Source organism: Neofelis nebulosa, chromosome 1, assembly GCF_028018385.1.
Source record: "Neofelis nebulosa isolate mNeoNeb1 chromosome 1, mNeoNeb1.pri, whole genome shotgun sequence".
NCBI lineage: Eukaryota > Metazoa > Chordata > Mammalia > Carnivora > Felidae > Neofelis > Neofelis nebulosa.
Genome location: NC_080782.1, coordinates 116,531,368 through 116,546,536, shown reverse-complemented (window position 1 = coordinate 116,546,536; position 15,169 = coordinate 116,531,368). Strand labels below are relative to the sequence as shown.

The following is a 15,169-nucleotide window of genomic DNA, read 5'->3' as shown; positions in this document are numbered from 1 at the left end:
AAAACAACAAAACAAAAAATTATATTTTAATGCAGTAAATTAAATCCATACTATATGTCAAGCACTATTGTAGGCATTTTCCTAAAATAAGCCTATCAGTCAACCAAAAAACCCTGAATTACAAAGTTGTATTACGACTTACTTCTAGGGTTAACAGTGATGTTCTATTAAGAAAATTCCTCCGGCAATACGCAATTTCAGAACGATAGCCTCCTTCTTGCCGGGCCTTCTTCCATCTAGATAAATAAAATGACCAAAGTTCAGCATGTTTTCTTTTCAAACTGTCTCTTTCAGAGGTAGTAACCAAAGTAAGCTTTAATTAAAGTACAATCATTTGAAAAGAGGAGGGGTCTTGATTGTTGTAGGAGCTACTAATTGAATATAAGAATTTGGCAATACTGTTATTTTTTATGTATAATAGTAAATTAACTTCAAATATGAGGTAATATAGATACAATAATACAAAGTACATTGTTCTTATTTAGAAAGGATTATAAAAATATACCTTGACAGATGAAGTAACTAAAAATAAGTGTAAATCTTAGATGTATCTTTTTAATGAAAGTCAAAGATAAATTTTTTAAAGTAAATAGCCTCAGGTCATCGATTTACTGACAACACCCAGATTATTTCTTTACCCTAGGTATGCATTGTAGATCGTCAGGTGGTCTGAATCAGCCATAGCCAAAGCTGATTTTGCAAGATCTGCCTCATCTTTTCGACCAATTGGTGTAGTAAAAGGAGACTTCTCTGTCATCACTGCAGCTAGTGTTGCCTATCCATAAATAACCAAAAAAATTTATCATTAAGGAGGTATAAATGGAAGACTGATTTGTAAAAGTAAACAAATCATAAAATAATCCCACTTTCAAGTTGCATGTTTCTTTAGTACCCTTATGGTGTTCTACAGTAGCTACCATTCAATTTTAATTCATTACTTTGGACTTCATTTTATGTAATTTAAAAAATATATCACTTTTATACCATATTTATAGAGAGGTCACATCACCAGAATCGGAGATAAAAACCAGTATGTGTGTATAGTGATTCATAGTCTGTCACACAGTTATATCTGGACTTTTGGCCTACTATATTTCTATGCCTGCAAGTCTCTTTAAATACTTCAAAAATAATTTGGAGTGTATAATGACCCATTTCTTACTATTGCAGCTTTTCTTTTTTTTTTTTTATTTAAAAAAAAAATTTTTTTATTTTTTTTATTTATTTTTGAGACAGAGAGAGAGACAGAGCATGAACGGGGGAGGGGCAGAGAGAGAGGGAGACACAGAATCGGAAGGAGGCTCCAGGCTCTGAGCCATCAGCCCAGAGCCCGACGCGGGGCTCGAACCCACAGACTGTGAGATCGTGACCTGAGCTGAAAGTCGGACGCTTAACCGACTGAGCCACCCAGGCGCCCCTGTTGCAGCTTTTCAAATTAATTATCATGACAGAGGTTATTTTTTGCACTCAACACAATTCTGGTGAGTATTTCTAATAGTAGAGAAACAGACTAGAGTACGTTACACTGTCTTCATTCTGTTTTTAAACAGCATTGATTTGTAGTCCCAGAAAAGGCCACAGCCTGATGAAACTGTAAAGTTGAAATGGAATAGCAGGCATATGAGCTCAGAGATTCAGCAAGAGGCACAAAGTTGGTTAATTCTGAGATAATTAGGTAAAACTGAACTGCTGGTAATTGCTGGCTCAGAGAGATAATCCAGAAACAGAAGGAGAAAGTTTTTGATTCTACTTAAAAAAAATCTGTGGGATTCAAAGCTCCTTAAGAATCATCTACTATGTACTCAAATATTTCAAGTGCGATTTTTGGTAGCAAAAGCCGAACCCATTTACAAAATAGTACCTCCAGCATACTTAAGTACATGGATTAATATTTATGATCTTAAAAATAAATATTAAATATTCAAAAATTCTCATCAAGCATTCAGACCTCCTGGTTTTAATGCTAGTACTGACATTCTATTAAAAAAAAAAAAATCAAAAGTTAAGAATTGCTTCCAAACTTAGTAATTCCCCAGCCAAAATGATAGTTAAAGTGAAGAAGCAAGATCATCATTTATTTTACCACTGGGTCAAGGCAGCCAAATATGGCACCAAAAATAAGCATCTTGCCAATCTTGACGTTCACAGGCAGGGCTGCAAGGTGCTGGCCCAATGGAGTCAGTGTAGGCTCATTTAGTTCACATGCTCCAATCTTTCGGAGTAAATTCATTGCATTGCTGATCACTTGAAGCTGAGGAGGATCTAAAGCTTTGGCAAGGAAATCTTCAGGAGAACCAAGACTGCATTTCTGCAAATTAAAAAAGCGATCAATCAGTATGTTGTTAGAACTGACCAAAGAGATGGTCACATTGGAACTAACTTTAGGTAAAATTTTGAGCAAAGAGGATAAATGTCTGAGGAAGGCTATCCTGTTATAATCCCAAGTGTGTGAGAAACTGTGTATGTGTTAAGGGCTGGCATGAGGTCAAGATCTTCTAATCTGTATTTTAGTTTCTTCATTCCTGATTTTTGTGAAGTCAAAATCTTAAGAACTGAAGGATATTATAGATCTTTCAGACTAGGAAGCCCTTGGTCAACATCAGGGTTTCTCAATCTCCACACTGTTGTTATTTGGGGCCATATAATTCTTCAAATGACTGTGCTGTGCACTATAGAATGTTTAGCAGTTCCCTGGTTTCTACCTACTAGATGCCCATATAGCATGGCCTCCCTCTCCTCCCAGTTCTGCCAACCAAAAATGTCAGAAAACATTGCCACTTATCCCCTGGTGAGCAATACTGCCCCCAGTTGACAACTAAGGTCTAGGTATCAAGACTGTATTTTAGTCTACAAAATATGAGTGTCTCTGGTAGAATTAAAGCACAGTGGGTTTGTTTACTTATAAAGAAAATGGGGGAGGGGTATTTACTAAAAAGTAAATAAAATACTTGGAAATCTAGGGGAGGGGAAGTTTACATCTTTTTTTTTTTAGAAAGGGGTAAAGAATGAACACGTTAACACCTGAGTTCCTTTAGAATTACCATAATATGAAGACATAACTCCTCCAGAGGCACACGCAAAATTTCAGGGACAGAATAGTCCATAAAACCTTCAAATCTGAAAAATAATATTAAACACTTTACATATTATCAGAAATGCCACACTATAATGGTTTGTTTTTCAATTTCCAGTGCTATGTTGTACCTTTCTCTTGTGTACATTCGGAAGCAGAAGCCATCTCTGACCCTCCCAGCTCTGCCCTGGCGCTGCAGAGCACTTGCTTTACTGACAAATGTCTCAACCAAAGAACTCATCTGACTGCTTTCATGGTACCTAAAAAAAAGTTTTAGGAAAGAATATTTAGATCAAGGACTTAAAATCTGAAAAAGCTGGAAATATGTGACTCTTAAAATTACACTGAAGACAGGCTTAAAATAGTCTATCATAATTAGGGACCAATATTTTCCAAATCATGTTTCATATTTAAATAATTTAGCAAACACTGCAAATTAAATCTCATACTATCAAATTAAAAACTCTGGCACAAGGAAAAAACTTGTTTAACTTGCCCTTTTCCAAATTAATCTGACCACTGCCTCTAGGTAGTCATATGCACTGCCAAATATTGCTGAATTTTCCTAATACAGGGACAGTGTATATATGGATTACAGTAGACTACTAAGGTGGTCTTCTCTGTTTTTGCAATATAAACATTAAAATGTTTAAAAAGCAGTAATCTGAATCTGAAGATTCAGGTAAGGTTAAGTGCCAGTTATTATAACAGGTACATTCAATTATGAAAAATATTCATGCTCCCCATTTACAAATGAGGGAACTGATGATTATATTTAATGGTATTATTACTTGGTAAAGATTACAGATCTGAGATTTAAATCCAACTTTGATTCCAAAACTCACACTGTTATAACCTCACAAATAATTATTGTTTCTGTAAAGCTATTTTGCAAACAAATTTACAAAAAATCATGTTCTGAAAATTTTCTTGGAGAGCAGTTTTCTGCAAGAAGCAGAACACTGGCATTACTTACAGGAAAGCACATGGCATGATTTTCTTGGGTATTTGAAAGTTTCCCATAGTTTCTCTGAGGCTTTGGGTAGAATTAGGACATTGGGATTTTTCCTATATGATTCTGAGATTTCTCCTAAGAATTCAAGAGCCCCAAACCCTTTTCAAACTTACTTATTTTCTTTTGTTCTTCCAGTGTCAATTACAAATACAACATCTGGAATAGTGATACCTGTCTCTGCAATATTTGTTGCTAAAACAATCTGAAAATAAAGAAAAAGCCAAAACATTAGGTAACAACTTCCAGCAATGTGCCATTAAACTTTAGTTTGAGGTGATGCATTTTAAAAAGTGAATCTCAACATTAGTTATAAAAATCCATCACCTACTTGCTGTTACTGTGTAATTTTAACTTGTTATAATTAGTTTCATCACTTCAGCTTGCCAATTAAAGTTACAGATTTTTATTCCAACAAAAATACCATTCCCCTAATTCTAGTCAGTCATTTTAAAAATGATGTTAACTAGCTGGGAAATTGGGTCAGAGAATAGAGACAGCTATGCACAATCACTCCAAATTACTGGAGAAAAAATAGTACATCAGTGAGAAGTGGGTTGCTGCCTTGGCTTATTATCCCTGTGACCACATCCCATGTTAGATCCAATTCTAGTTTTAAAATTCTTTTTATTATTTATTTATTTTTGAGAGATTGAGCAAGCAGGGAAGGAGCAGAAAAAGAGGGAGAGAGAGAATCCCAAGCAGTCCCTGCGCTGTCACGTGGAGCCTGGCACAGGGCTTGAACTCACAAATGGCGAGATCATGACCTGAGCAGAAAACCAAGAGTAGGACACTTAACCAAATGAGCCACCCAGTTGCCCCTCTCGTTCTAAAATTCTTAATGGTGATGACTGAATAGCGCACTTTTTGCATTTTTCCTTCTGTATTCTTGGAGAAAATATTTTGGGAATTTCACATCAAATATTCAGTGCATATTGCTCTATATCAACTCTGTATTTTGATAGTGAATGCTTGTTTCTCTCATTCATTTGACCTAGGAAATAATACTGGGTTCTCAGACTTAGGTGGGACCTAGGTGCTCATTCTACCTCAGTAGCATCTAATTTTTTTTTTTTTTTTAATTTTTTTTTTCAACGTTTTTTTTTTTTTTTATTTATTTTTGGGACAGAGAGAGACAGAGCATGAACGGGGGAGGGGCAGAGAGAGAGGGAGACACAGAATCGGAAACAGGCTCCAGGCTCTGAGCCATCAGCCCAGAGCCTGACGCGGGGCTCGAACTCACGGACCGCGAGATCATGACCTGGCTGAAGTCGGACGCTTAACCGACTGTGCCACCCAGGCGCCCCTTTTTTTTTTTTTTTAAAGAGGTTGAACTCTTTTCTTTAAACCAAATCTTTGAGGGAAGCTAAAATGTTACAGATCAGAACAGCCTCAGAACCCAGGCTCCTGCACTGCAGTCTAGGCTTTCTGGGAGCTCTAGTATTCCCTACAGTTCTTATATGGTACCCTTTATCCCCTTCTAAATTTGAGAAACTGTCTACCAAGTATCTCTTCATTCAGAATCCTCAACAGAGGAGGCAATGAAAATACTGAGACTATTTCCTAACCTAATGGTCTATGCATTAAAAAAATAATCCAGGATGAATACATGTAGAACAACAATGAATCTGTACAGGATTCAAATAGCTCCTGACATCCAACATCTTTCATGAAAAGGATGGGAAAAGTAGTGATTTTTCTTCCCACAAGCGAAAGTGATGCCATGTTTTTCAACTGTCATTCCCCTAAAAGTCTTGTCCCTTTAATAATGTATACTATAAATTTTCAAATACTTAAGTATTGGGTTCACTTTCTCATTATGTTAAGCTAGTGAGCATCTGGAGTCTGCCATGAACTGTGAGACACTTAATTACATTTTCATGAAATATTCAACAGATCACACATAAATTTGCTGTACTGAATTTTACCTTCCTGACTCCAGGAGGAGGAAGTGTGAATGCTGCAGCTTGGTCTTGAGTTGAAAGAATAGAATGGAGAGCTATCACTTTATATCTGAAAGTTAAAATCATAGTTCTTAGCAAGAGTTTCTCTTTAGAAGACACTGCAAAGAATAACAAAATTTATTTGCAAATAGAAAGCAATTTAAAAAATTTTTTATTATGAAAAAATTCAAACACCTAAGTTATGAGAATGGTACAATGAAACCATATACATTCATCAAAGAGAAAATAATATGAATTTATATGGAATATAAGGTTTAAAGAATTTTCAAAATATGCTTGGATACTACAGTGATAACCATGATAGTAATAAACTGTATCAAAACAGATACAGTAAACAGCTGAATACCTATATCTGAATGATAAGTTGCACTCTGTAGGGGTTTTGCACTATCCAGTGGGTTGGGGAGGTGAGTCACTATCTTATTCTGAACCACAGGATTCCCTCTGTTTAATGAATTAAAGACACAGAACAAAAGCAGAAATCATACCTAAAATTTTTAGTACATTTAATGCTATAATAGAAATGTTAAAAACAAAAACCTTACTTCACTTTAGACAATTTTAATTAAAGGTAAAAAGACTGAGAATTCTAAGAGTTTTAATATACAAAACATTTTTTAATTTTAAAACTACTTGGAATATAATGAAGATCTGTGGTTACCGTTCAGAAAAAAATCTTCTGTCAGTTGACAGGAGATCATACAGCTGTTGAATATGAGCGAGGCCTGGTAAAAAGATCAACACTGCTCCTTCAACATTTCTGAAGTGGGGACTTCTGTCTGAAATTTTTTAAAAGATAACAATATTCAACATAAGAAAAAAGGTAAAGAATAGCATATAACATGTTAATAAAATGTTTCCAGTTAGAAAAGTTTTATCAAAACAAATAGAGTCAGATTAGTAAAAGATACATACCTAAATATATAAGAAGTTCCAAAATGAGATCAAGGTTGATTTTATGAGGATTCATGTAGAGAATAGCATGCTGAGTGCGGCTACTATACTTTTGGTAAAATGGATTTAAATCGGCACTTGATCCAGTCTGAACTGGTATATATTCCTAAAAGAAACACAATCAGAAAATGGTGAACAAAAATATTAAATATTTTTATAAGACAAAGAAAGATGCAAATCTGCCCTTCTTATTATCATTATTTTGTTAAAATACAGCAAGGGTACAATTTTTAGTAAGTATTAAAAAGTATTAAAAATTTTCACATCTCATGGGGTGCCTGGGTGGCACAGTCGATTAAGCGTCTGACTTTGTTTCGGCTCAGGTCATCATCTCATGGTTTGTGAGATCAAGCTCCAAGTTGGGTTCTGTGCTGACAGTGCATAGCCTGCTTGAGATTCTCTCTCTGCCCCTCCCCCACTCACGTTTCTCTTTCTCTCTCTCAAACTTAATTTTTTTTAAATTTCACATTTCATTTAACATCCTTAAGTACAGCAAAACTTTTTATCTTTTCATGTACATACTAAATTAAAGAAGAATGGAAGAAAAACAGAACAGTGTATGCACTGTTCTGTGGCAACTAAGAAGCAGATCAAGAGAGGTCATAACTTTAATAAGTAGTTTATACCTGCCTCATTCCTATTAGATTCTATTTCGGTTGCTAAAGTCCAGTCACCTCTTTTGAAATACCTTTAATTTTCTGAAGTCTTTCTTTAGTTTCTAATTTCTAACTCTGGAATTTTAGGGAAAGATTTTAGTTTTTGCTTCTTTGATTTATCTGCTTAACTAGAAGATAAAGTAACTAACTTTGTGTTTCCATCAGATTGGATATAAGCATGAAATATTGTGGATCCAATAAAAATACTGGATATAGTACCACTGGCTAAAATGCAAGCTAATGTAGTTTTATGACAGCTCTAAAAACAAACATGTCACTGAAACTAACTCTCTAGGAAGAACTGTGCTTGCCCTAGACAGCTTCTCTATATAGCTCGGGTTGGCCTGTACCAGGACAGCTGCTGAGAGAACCAATGGCAAGGATCGATCTCGACTTTGGGCCTGCCCCACCCTCAACACGTAAGATGTTCAGATAAAATACAGAAAATCATTACAAATTTACTCCTAAATAAGTGATCACTGCTCTGAAGCAGTAAAGGTTGCCTCTTATTTATATGCTCCTTGATTTTTTTACGGGTATCTATAGGGCCAAAATAGTGAAAGAAGATAAAATACCGTAAACCAAAGACTGAAGATTATTTTAAATTTTGCTCAAAATCCTATCTCTTCCTCTTCTCCCAAATTATACTTGAATTCACTGTGCCAGCCATATGATTTTAAACCTCTCATGGAATGTTATACTTTGGATATCACTATCAGATGTCTTTGAAAATGTTTTCTTTTTACCTGGTACTTTTTTATTCCCCCTGCTTTGCTTGTAACATTAATGGTTATTTCTTCTTCCTCCTCCAGAAATTTCTGACAATATTCTGAGTCTTTCTCCAGTACAAATCCTGTTTCTTCTATTATATCTTCAAGATGAAAAACCTACATAGATTAAGGTATATGAATGGTAAATTCAAATCCATTTCGGTAAATACCATTTTAAAGAGAACAATGGGATCATTGTCTTTTGAATGTTACCAAATGTTAATTTAGAATATTATGAGAAAAGCTTCTTTCTGCATTATTTGGGAATGGAAAACTTTGTTGATATAGATGAGTTTGTCCCTAGAAGTCTCTGGACAAATTACAAGTCTCTGGACAAATTACATTATGGTGTATATTTTTTATTTGTGAAAACTGGTTAAAAGAGCAGTCTTTATGAGCTGAACCCAAAGAACAAACATTAATAGAATAAGCAGAAAGGAAGCTTCAAAAACAAGCCTAAATTTGAGAGTTGGGTGAAAAAGGAGTTCCTTACTGCCACCTTCAATCTGGATATAATGGTTTGGACACAGAAGTGTGTTTTACGTTCTGTACTTCTCAGGTGTATCTTTCAGCAGAATTGTCCCTTCCAGCCTCCCCACCCTCAATCCAGGCAGCACTAGCCATCTGATTCCCGAGCCATCTCCAAGTTTTCTCTTGACCTGCAGTACTGTAGGAATAGGTATGGGCTCAGATGACTACAGCCTGTCTTCTGGTGAAACTCCCTGGTAGGAATGTAGTTTCTGTTCATATAGGTGTTTTAAAGAAAACTTACCTCCACAGGATAGCTTCTTCCTGAAATTCTAAGAATAGGGCAGTGTGTGAAATATGTGGAAAACTTTTCACTGTCTACAGTGGCACTCATTAGAATCAAGTGTAGATCAGAGCGTTTCTGTAAAATTTCCTTCAAGATAATTAGTAAGAAGTCTGACTGGACGCTTCTTTCATGAACCTAGTATAAAATGGAACAAAAAAAACAATCATATATAAGGGCTACTAAGAGGCTAAAATAATCAGACACTCAAATCTACTAAAAGTTCATATTTATAGTCAGCACATGAGGAGGGAGAGAGAAGCTGTATGTTTCAAATGAAGTACTTGGTAATCTGCTGTGCAAGTCCCTGAGACTTTATCCTCATGTGTTGGGGCAATGATGAAAACACATTAGGGGCACCTGGCTTGCTCATTCAGTGGTGTGTGATTCTTGATTTCAGGGTTGTGAGTTTCAGCACCACTTTAAGTATACAGATTAGAGATTACTTAAAAATCTTTACAAAAATAAGGGGCACCTGGGTAGCTCAGTCGGTTGAGCATCCAGCTCTTCATTTCGGCTCAAGTCATGATCCCAGGGTTGTGGGATCACGCCCTGTGCTGGGCTCTGTGCTGAGCACAGAGCCTGATTAAGATTCTCTCTCTGCCCTGCTCACATGTTCTCTCTCTCTCTCAAAATAATTTAAAAAAATTTTTACACAGAGGAATCATGTAGTCTGAGTTCAACTTAAAAAAAGAAAACTGGCTATAATATGGAAAATGTCATAGAGGACAGCAACAGAAAAGTTTCAAATAGAGGTTTTGTAGTACTTAAAGAAATAATAGTAGTCTATATGAGGGCAATGCCATTTGAATATGGAGAAAAGTGAATGAATTTGAAACGAGTAGAATCAACTGGTATAAGTGATGGGATGTGGGAGGAAGAAGGAATAATCCTAGTTTTACTTTTACCAGGATATTTATGTCTGAAACTCATGAGTGATTTCCTGATGGTAAGGCAAATCTGAGGAAGCTCATCAAACAGATGTTAATTTATGCAGAAAATGACTTTTTTTAAAGGAAAAATAAGGGTAGATCATAAAATAGAGCTAAAAAAATGTGTATGTTATTAAGCACATTCTGCAGAGGTAGGCAACAACATCTGGCTGTAAACATACTAGCAACCAGCAAGAAAAGCTATTTAACGCACATAGTGACCATAAACTAAAACAAATCACACAACTATTTGTAAGAATAAGGTAGATGTACTATTCTGAGTGTTACCAAAAAGAAAGGTCCTGAATAGCATAATGAACTCTGTTCCAACATCTGTTACATCCTTATATTTAACATGATGAATTTCACTGAGCTTTTTCTTTGTTTTTACCAGATTGTTCAAGATGTTAACGGTATTACACTTAAGCACAATTCAGTAAATCATGTAACAGAATGCTAATACTAAACCATGAAAGAACAGCTTCCTGAAGTTGGTTTGGCTTTTCAATGAGGGTTCACTCTGAGGCAAGAATATATAATAGGGAAAAGACAGTCTTTTCAATAAATGGTGTTGGGAAAACTAGACCACCTTCTTACACCAAACACAAAATAAAATGGATTAAAATTCTAAATGTGAGACCTGAAACCATAAAACTCCTAATAGAAAACATAGGCAGTAATCTCATGGACATTGGTCTTAGTAACATTTTTATGGATTATGTCTCTTCAGGCAAGGGAAACAAAAGCAAAAATAAACTACTGGGACGACACCAAAATAAAAGCCTTTTGCACAGTGAAGGAAACCATCAACAAAAGAAAGGCAACTTAATAATGGGAAGAGATACCTGCAAATGATATATCCAAGAAGGGGTGAATATCCAAAATACATAAAGAACTAAAACAACTCAACACCAAAAAAACACAATTAAAAAGTGGGCAGAGGACCTGAGTAGACATTTTTTCAATTAAGATATATAAATGGCCAAAAGATATATGAAAAGATGCTCAACATCACTCATCATCAGGGAAATGCAAATCAAAACAATGAGATACCACCTCAAAACACTGAAAATAGCAAGAATTAAAAAGATAAGTGTTGGTGAGGATGTGAAGAAAAGGGAATATTCATGCACTTTTTCGGGGAATGTAAACTGGTGCAACCACTATGGAAAAGAGTCTGAAGTTCATCAAAAAATTATAAACAGAAATACAGAATGACCCAGTAATTCTATTACTGGGAGTTTACCCAAAGAAAACAACGACACTAATGCGAAAAAATACATGCACCCATGTTTACAGCAGCATTATTAACGAGGGCCACGATATGGAAGCAGACCAAGTGTCCATCCGTAGATGAATGGATAAAGAAGATATGGTATATATACAATGGAATATACAATGAAATATTACTCAGCCATAAAACAGAATGCAATCTTACCATCTGCAACAACATGGATGAATGAAGAGATTATTATGCTAAGTGAAATAAGTCAGACATAAGGCAAATAACATGAAAAAATATGTATTTCCGATAGTGACAATATGGTGTAGCACTATGGGGACCCTGAGTTTGTCTCATCCATGAAACATAGCTAGATTAGCATCAAGCCATTTTGAACACCTGGAAAGTGATCTGAGAATTAATGCAAAAATCTGCCTAATTTGAGCCAGAGAACTTGGCAGGTATATGGTGCAGAGAGGTGAACTGGGGGGAGAGAAAAGCCACAGAGCCATGGAGGGTAGGGAGCTGTTTTTGCAGAGACAACAGAAAAAGGAGGAAGACTGCAGCGCACCGGGATCACGCAAGCAAAGCACTCCCTTTAAGAGTAGCTGGAGAGAAAGAGATAAAGAGTGAAAACACTTGCAGGAGACTGGACAAGAAATCTGTTCCCCAAAACTATTGATGGGGAGGAAGGAGAGGGTTTCAATACCACCAGGCTTCTATAAACAGTGGAGCACAGAGTCTGAAGTTTCAGAGCTTAGAGCCTGGGGCGCTCTAATGAGGAAGTAGGGGGAATCTCCAGGAGCATGCAGCACAGTCTGAGGGGTCCATGTGCCACATAGGGAGAAGCGGTTCCCCTGTTTGGAGTGCCTGTGGTAGAGGCCATACAGCCTCCCTCCAGGCCAAAGTCCTGGTGGACCCTGGAGAGCTGCCATGTTTACTGTTATTGGAACAAAGACACGAATACAGCAAAACCTGGCACAAGCTATGTGTTGTGATTTACCATAAACTCAGAGCCTCTGCTGCTGTGCGATCACATGAACATTTTCTGGGACAAGACAGCACCAGGCTGTTGCTCAATGAGACCCTCCTCCAGAGAATCAGCATGGGTCCGAGCAGTGGATTTTTGAAACACAGCTCCATCTGAGATAAAACTCTGGAGGGAGGCACCACCTGGCAATCAGATAGCTTGGACACAGGGTAAAGGCGGGGAGTGGGTGGCAGCCTGAGACAAAGGGGTGACTGAGGGCATGAAATTCACACACCAGAGACTAGAGAGCTGGGGAAAGCCATTTTCACCATGCACAGATGACCCCAGTGAGCTAAGCAGCACTACCAAGTGGAGAAGGGAGCCATTGCACCCATCCCCACCCACCTGCACCCTCCAGGGACATCCCTTAGAAGACCAGAACAAATCCCTTCTACCTGCTTAGCTTACGGACTAGAGTATATAATGCGCTGCAAAATTGCAGTTCTAGGTAAACTGGATATAACTTCATTCAAGTTTCACTTTGTTTGCTTGTTGTTCATTTTCTTTGCTTCTGTTTTTCCTTCTGTTTTCTTTTTCCTTTCTTTTCTTTCTCTTTCTTGGATACAGAAAGAGCAAATTTTTTTAATTAAAAATTTTTTAATTCTATTTTTATATTTTTTTAATTAAAAAATTTTTTAAAACTTTTTTTCCCTTTCTCTTTTCTATCAAGCTTCTCTCAACAAGTAGACCAAAACACACCTAGGATCCAGCTTCCTTTATTTTTTTTTTAATATTTTATTTTTAATTTTTAAATTTATTAATTTTTTCTTCCTCCAAAATGATACAATGGAGGATTTTACCAGACAAGAAAAAACAGGAAGAAATGACAGCCAGGGATTTAATCAACATAGATATAAGTATGATGTGTGAACTAGAATTTAAAATCACGATTACAAGAATACTAGCTAGGGATGAAAAAAGTATAGAAGACACCAGAGACTCCCTTTCTACAGAAATAAAAAAACTAAAACCTAGTCAGGCCAAAATTAAAAATGCAATAACCAAAATGCAATTGCGAATGGATGCTGTGATGGTGAGGATGGATGAAGTAGAGCACCCAATCGGTGATACAGAAGATAAAATTGTGGAAAATCATGAAGCAGAAAAAAAAGAAACAAATTCTGAAGATCATGATACAAGATGTACAGAACTCAGTGATTTATTAAAGAGTAACATTGTATCATAGGAGTGCCAGAAAATGAAGAGAGACAAAAAGGGGCAGGAGGTTTACATAAGCAAATTATAGCTGAAAACTTTCCTAGTCACAGATATCAAAATCCAAGAGGCAAAGAGAACTCCCATTAGATTCAACAAAGCTGACCATCACCATGGCGTATCATAATCAAATTTACAAAATACACAGACATGGGAAAAATCATGAATGCAGCAAGGGGAAAAAAACTCCTCAACCTACAAGGGAAGACAGATCAGGTTTGTAGCAGATCTGTCCACAGAAACTTAGCAGGCCAGAAAGAAGTGACAGGATATATTCAAAGTGCGGAATCGCAAAAATGTCCAGGCAAGAATTCTTTATCCAGCAAGGCTGTCATTCAAAATAGAAGGAGAGAGAAAGAGTTTCCCAAACTAAAGGATTTTGTGACTACTGAGCCAGCCCTGCAAGAAAATTTAAGGGGCGGGGGGGGGGACTCTTTTTTTTCTTTACATTTTTTAAAATGTTTATTTTTGAGAAAGAAAGAGAGACAGATCATGAGCGGGGAAGGAGCAGAGAGAGAGGGAGACAAAATCTGAAGCAGGCAGGCTCCAGGCTTTGAGATGTCAGCAGAGCCCAACATGGGGCTCAAATTTGTGAACCATGAGATCATGACCTGTGCTGAAGTCAGACGCTAAACCGACAGAGCCACCCAGGTGCCCCTAAGTGGGGGGGACTCTTTGGAGAAGAAACAAAACAAAAACACACCAAAAGACTAGAAAGGACTAGAGAATATCATTAGAAATGCCAGTTGTACAGGCAACACAATGGCACTAAATTTTTGTCTTTCAATAATCACTGTAAATGTAAATGGACTAAATTCTCCAATCAAAAGACAAAGGGTATCAGAATAAGAAAACAAGACTCCTCTATATGCTGCCTATAAGAGACTCGTTTTAGACTTAAAGACACCTGCAGACTGAAAGTAAGGGGATGGAGAACCGTCTATCATGCTAATGGATGTCAGAAGAAAACTGGAGTAGCCATACTTATATCAGGCGATCAAATTTTAGAGACTGTAACAAGAGATACATTCATATTATTAAATATATATACATATAAATATGCATATTCAATGTCAACCATTATTTTTTTTTCTGGGATATGAGATTATAGGTTTTTATTTTCATTTTTGTATCTTGCCATATTTGTAATATTTTCTTTTTAAGTTTATTTTATTTTATTTTTTTTAAGTTTACCTTTATTTTATTTTATTTATTTTATTTTATTTTTATTTTTTGAGACAGAGAGAGGCAGAGCATGAATGGGGGAGGGGCCAAGAGAGAGGGAGACACAGAATCGGAAGCAGGCTCCAGGCTCTGAGCCATCAGCCCAGAGCCCGACGCGGGGCTTGAACTCAGGGACCTCGAGATTGTGACCTGAGCTGAAGTCAGATGCTTAACCAACTGAGCCACCCAGGCGCCCCTTAAGTTTATTTATTTTAGAGTGCATATGTATGAGAGCATGAGCCGGGGAGGGGCAGAAAGAAGGGGGGAAGAGGGAATTCCAGGCAGGCTCCACACTGTCAGTTCAGA

At 36.7% G+C, this 15,169-nt stretch overlaps 1 protein-coding gene across 3 annotated transcripts in view; it reads right to left on the bottom strand.

The window, feature by feature from the left end:
• Nucleotides 1-15,169, bottom strand: part of DHX29 (DExH-box helicase 29) — a 46,385-nt gene that overhangs the window by 5,684 nt on the left and 25,532 nt on the right. For 2 of the 3 annotated variants that reach the window (XM_058732436.1, XM_058732458.1), the window contains 11 exons: nucleotides 9,202-9,378; nucleotides 8,406-8,546; nucleotides 6,965-7,109; nucleotides 6,711-6,828; nucleotides 6,014-6,098; nucleotides 4,202-4,290; nucleotides 3,205-3,333; nucleotides 3,042-3,117; nucleotides 2,084-2,308; nucleotides 639-775; nucleotides 143-236 (listed from right to left, as the gene is read on the bottom strand). In XM_058732436.1, the coding sequence (XP_058588419.1) occupies nucleotides 143-236; nucleotides 639-775; nucleotides 2,084-2,308; nucleotides 3,042-3,117; nucleotides 3,205-3,333; nucleotides 4,202-4,290; nucleotides 6,014-6,098; nucleotides 6,711-6,828; nucleotides 6,965-7,109; nucleotides 8,406-8,546; nucleotides 9,202-9,378 (1,416 nt within the window). The remainder of the gene's footprint in view (nucleotides 1-142; nucleotides 237-638; nucleotides 776-2,083; nucleotides 2,309-3,041; nucleotides 3,118-3,204; nucleotides 3,334-4,201; nucleotides 4,291-6,013; nucleotides 6,099-6,710; nucleotides 6,829-6,964; nucleotides 7,110-8,405; nucleotides 8,547-9,201; nucleotides 9,379-15,169) is intronic. The other variant, XM_058732447.1, reaches the window with a different exon arrangement.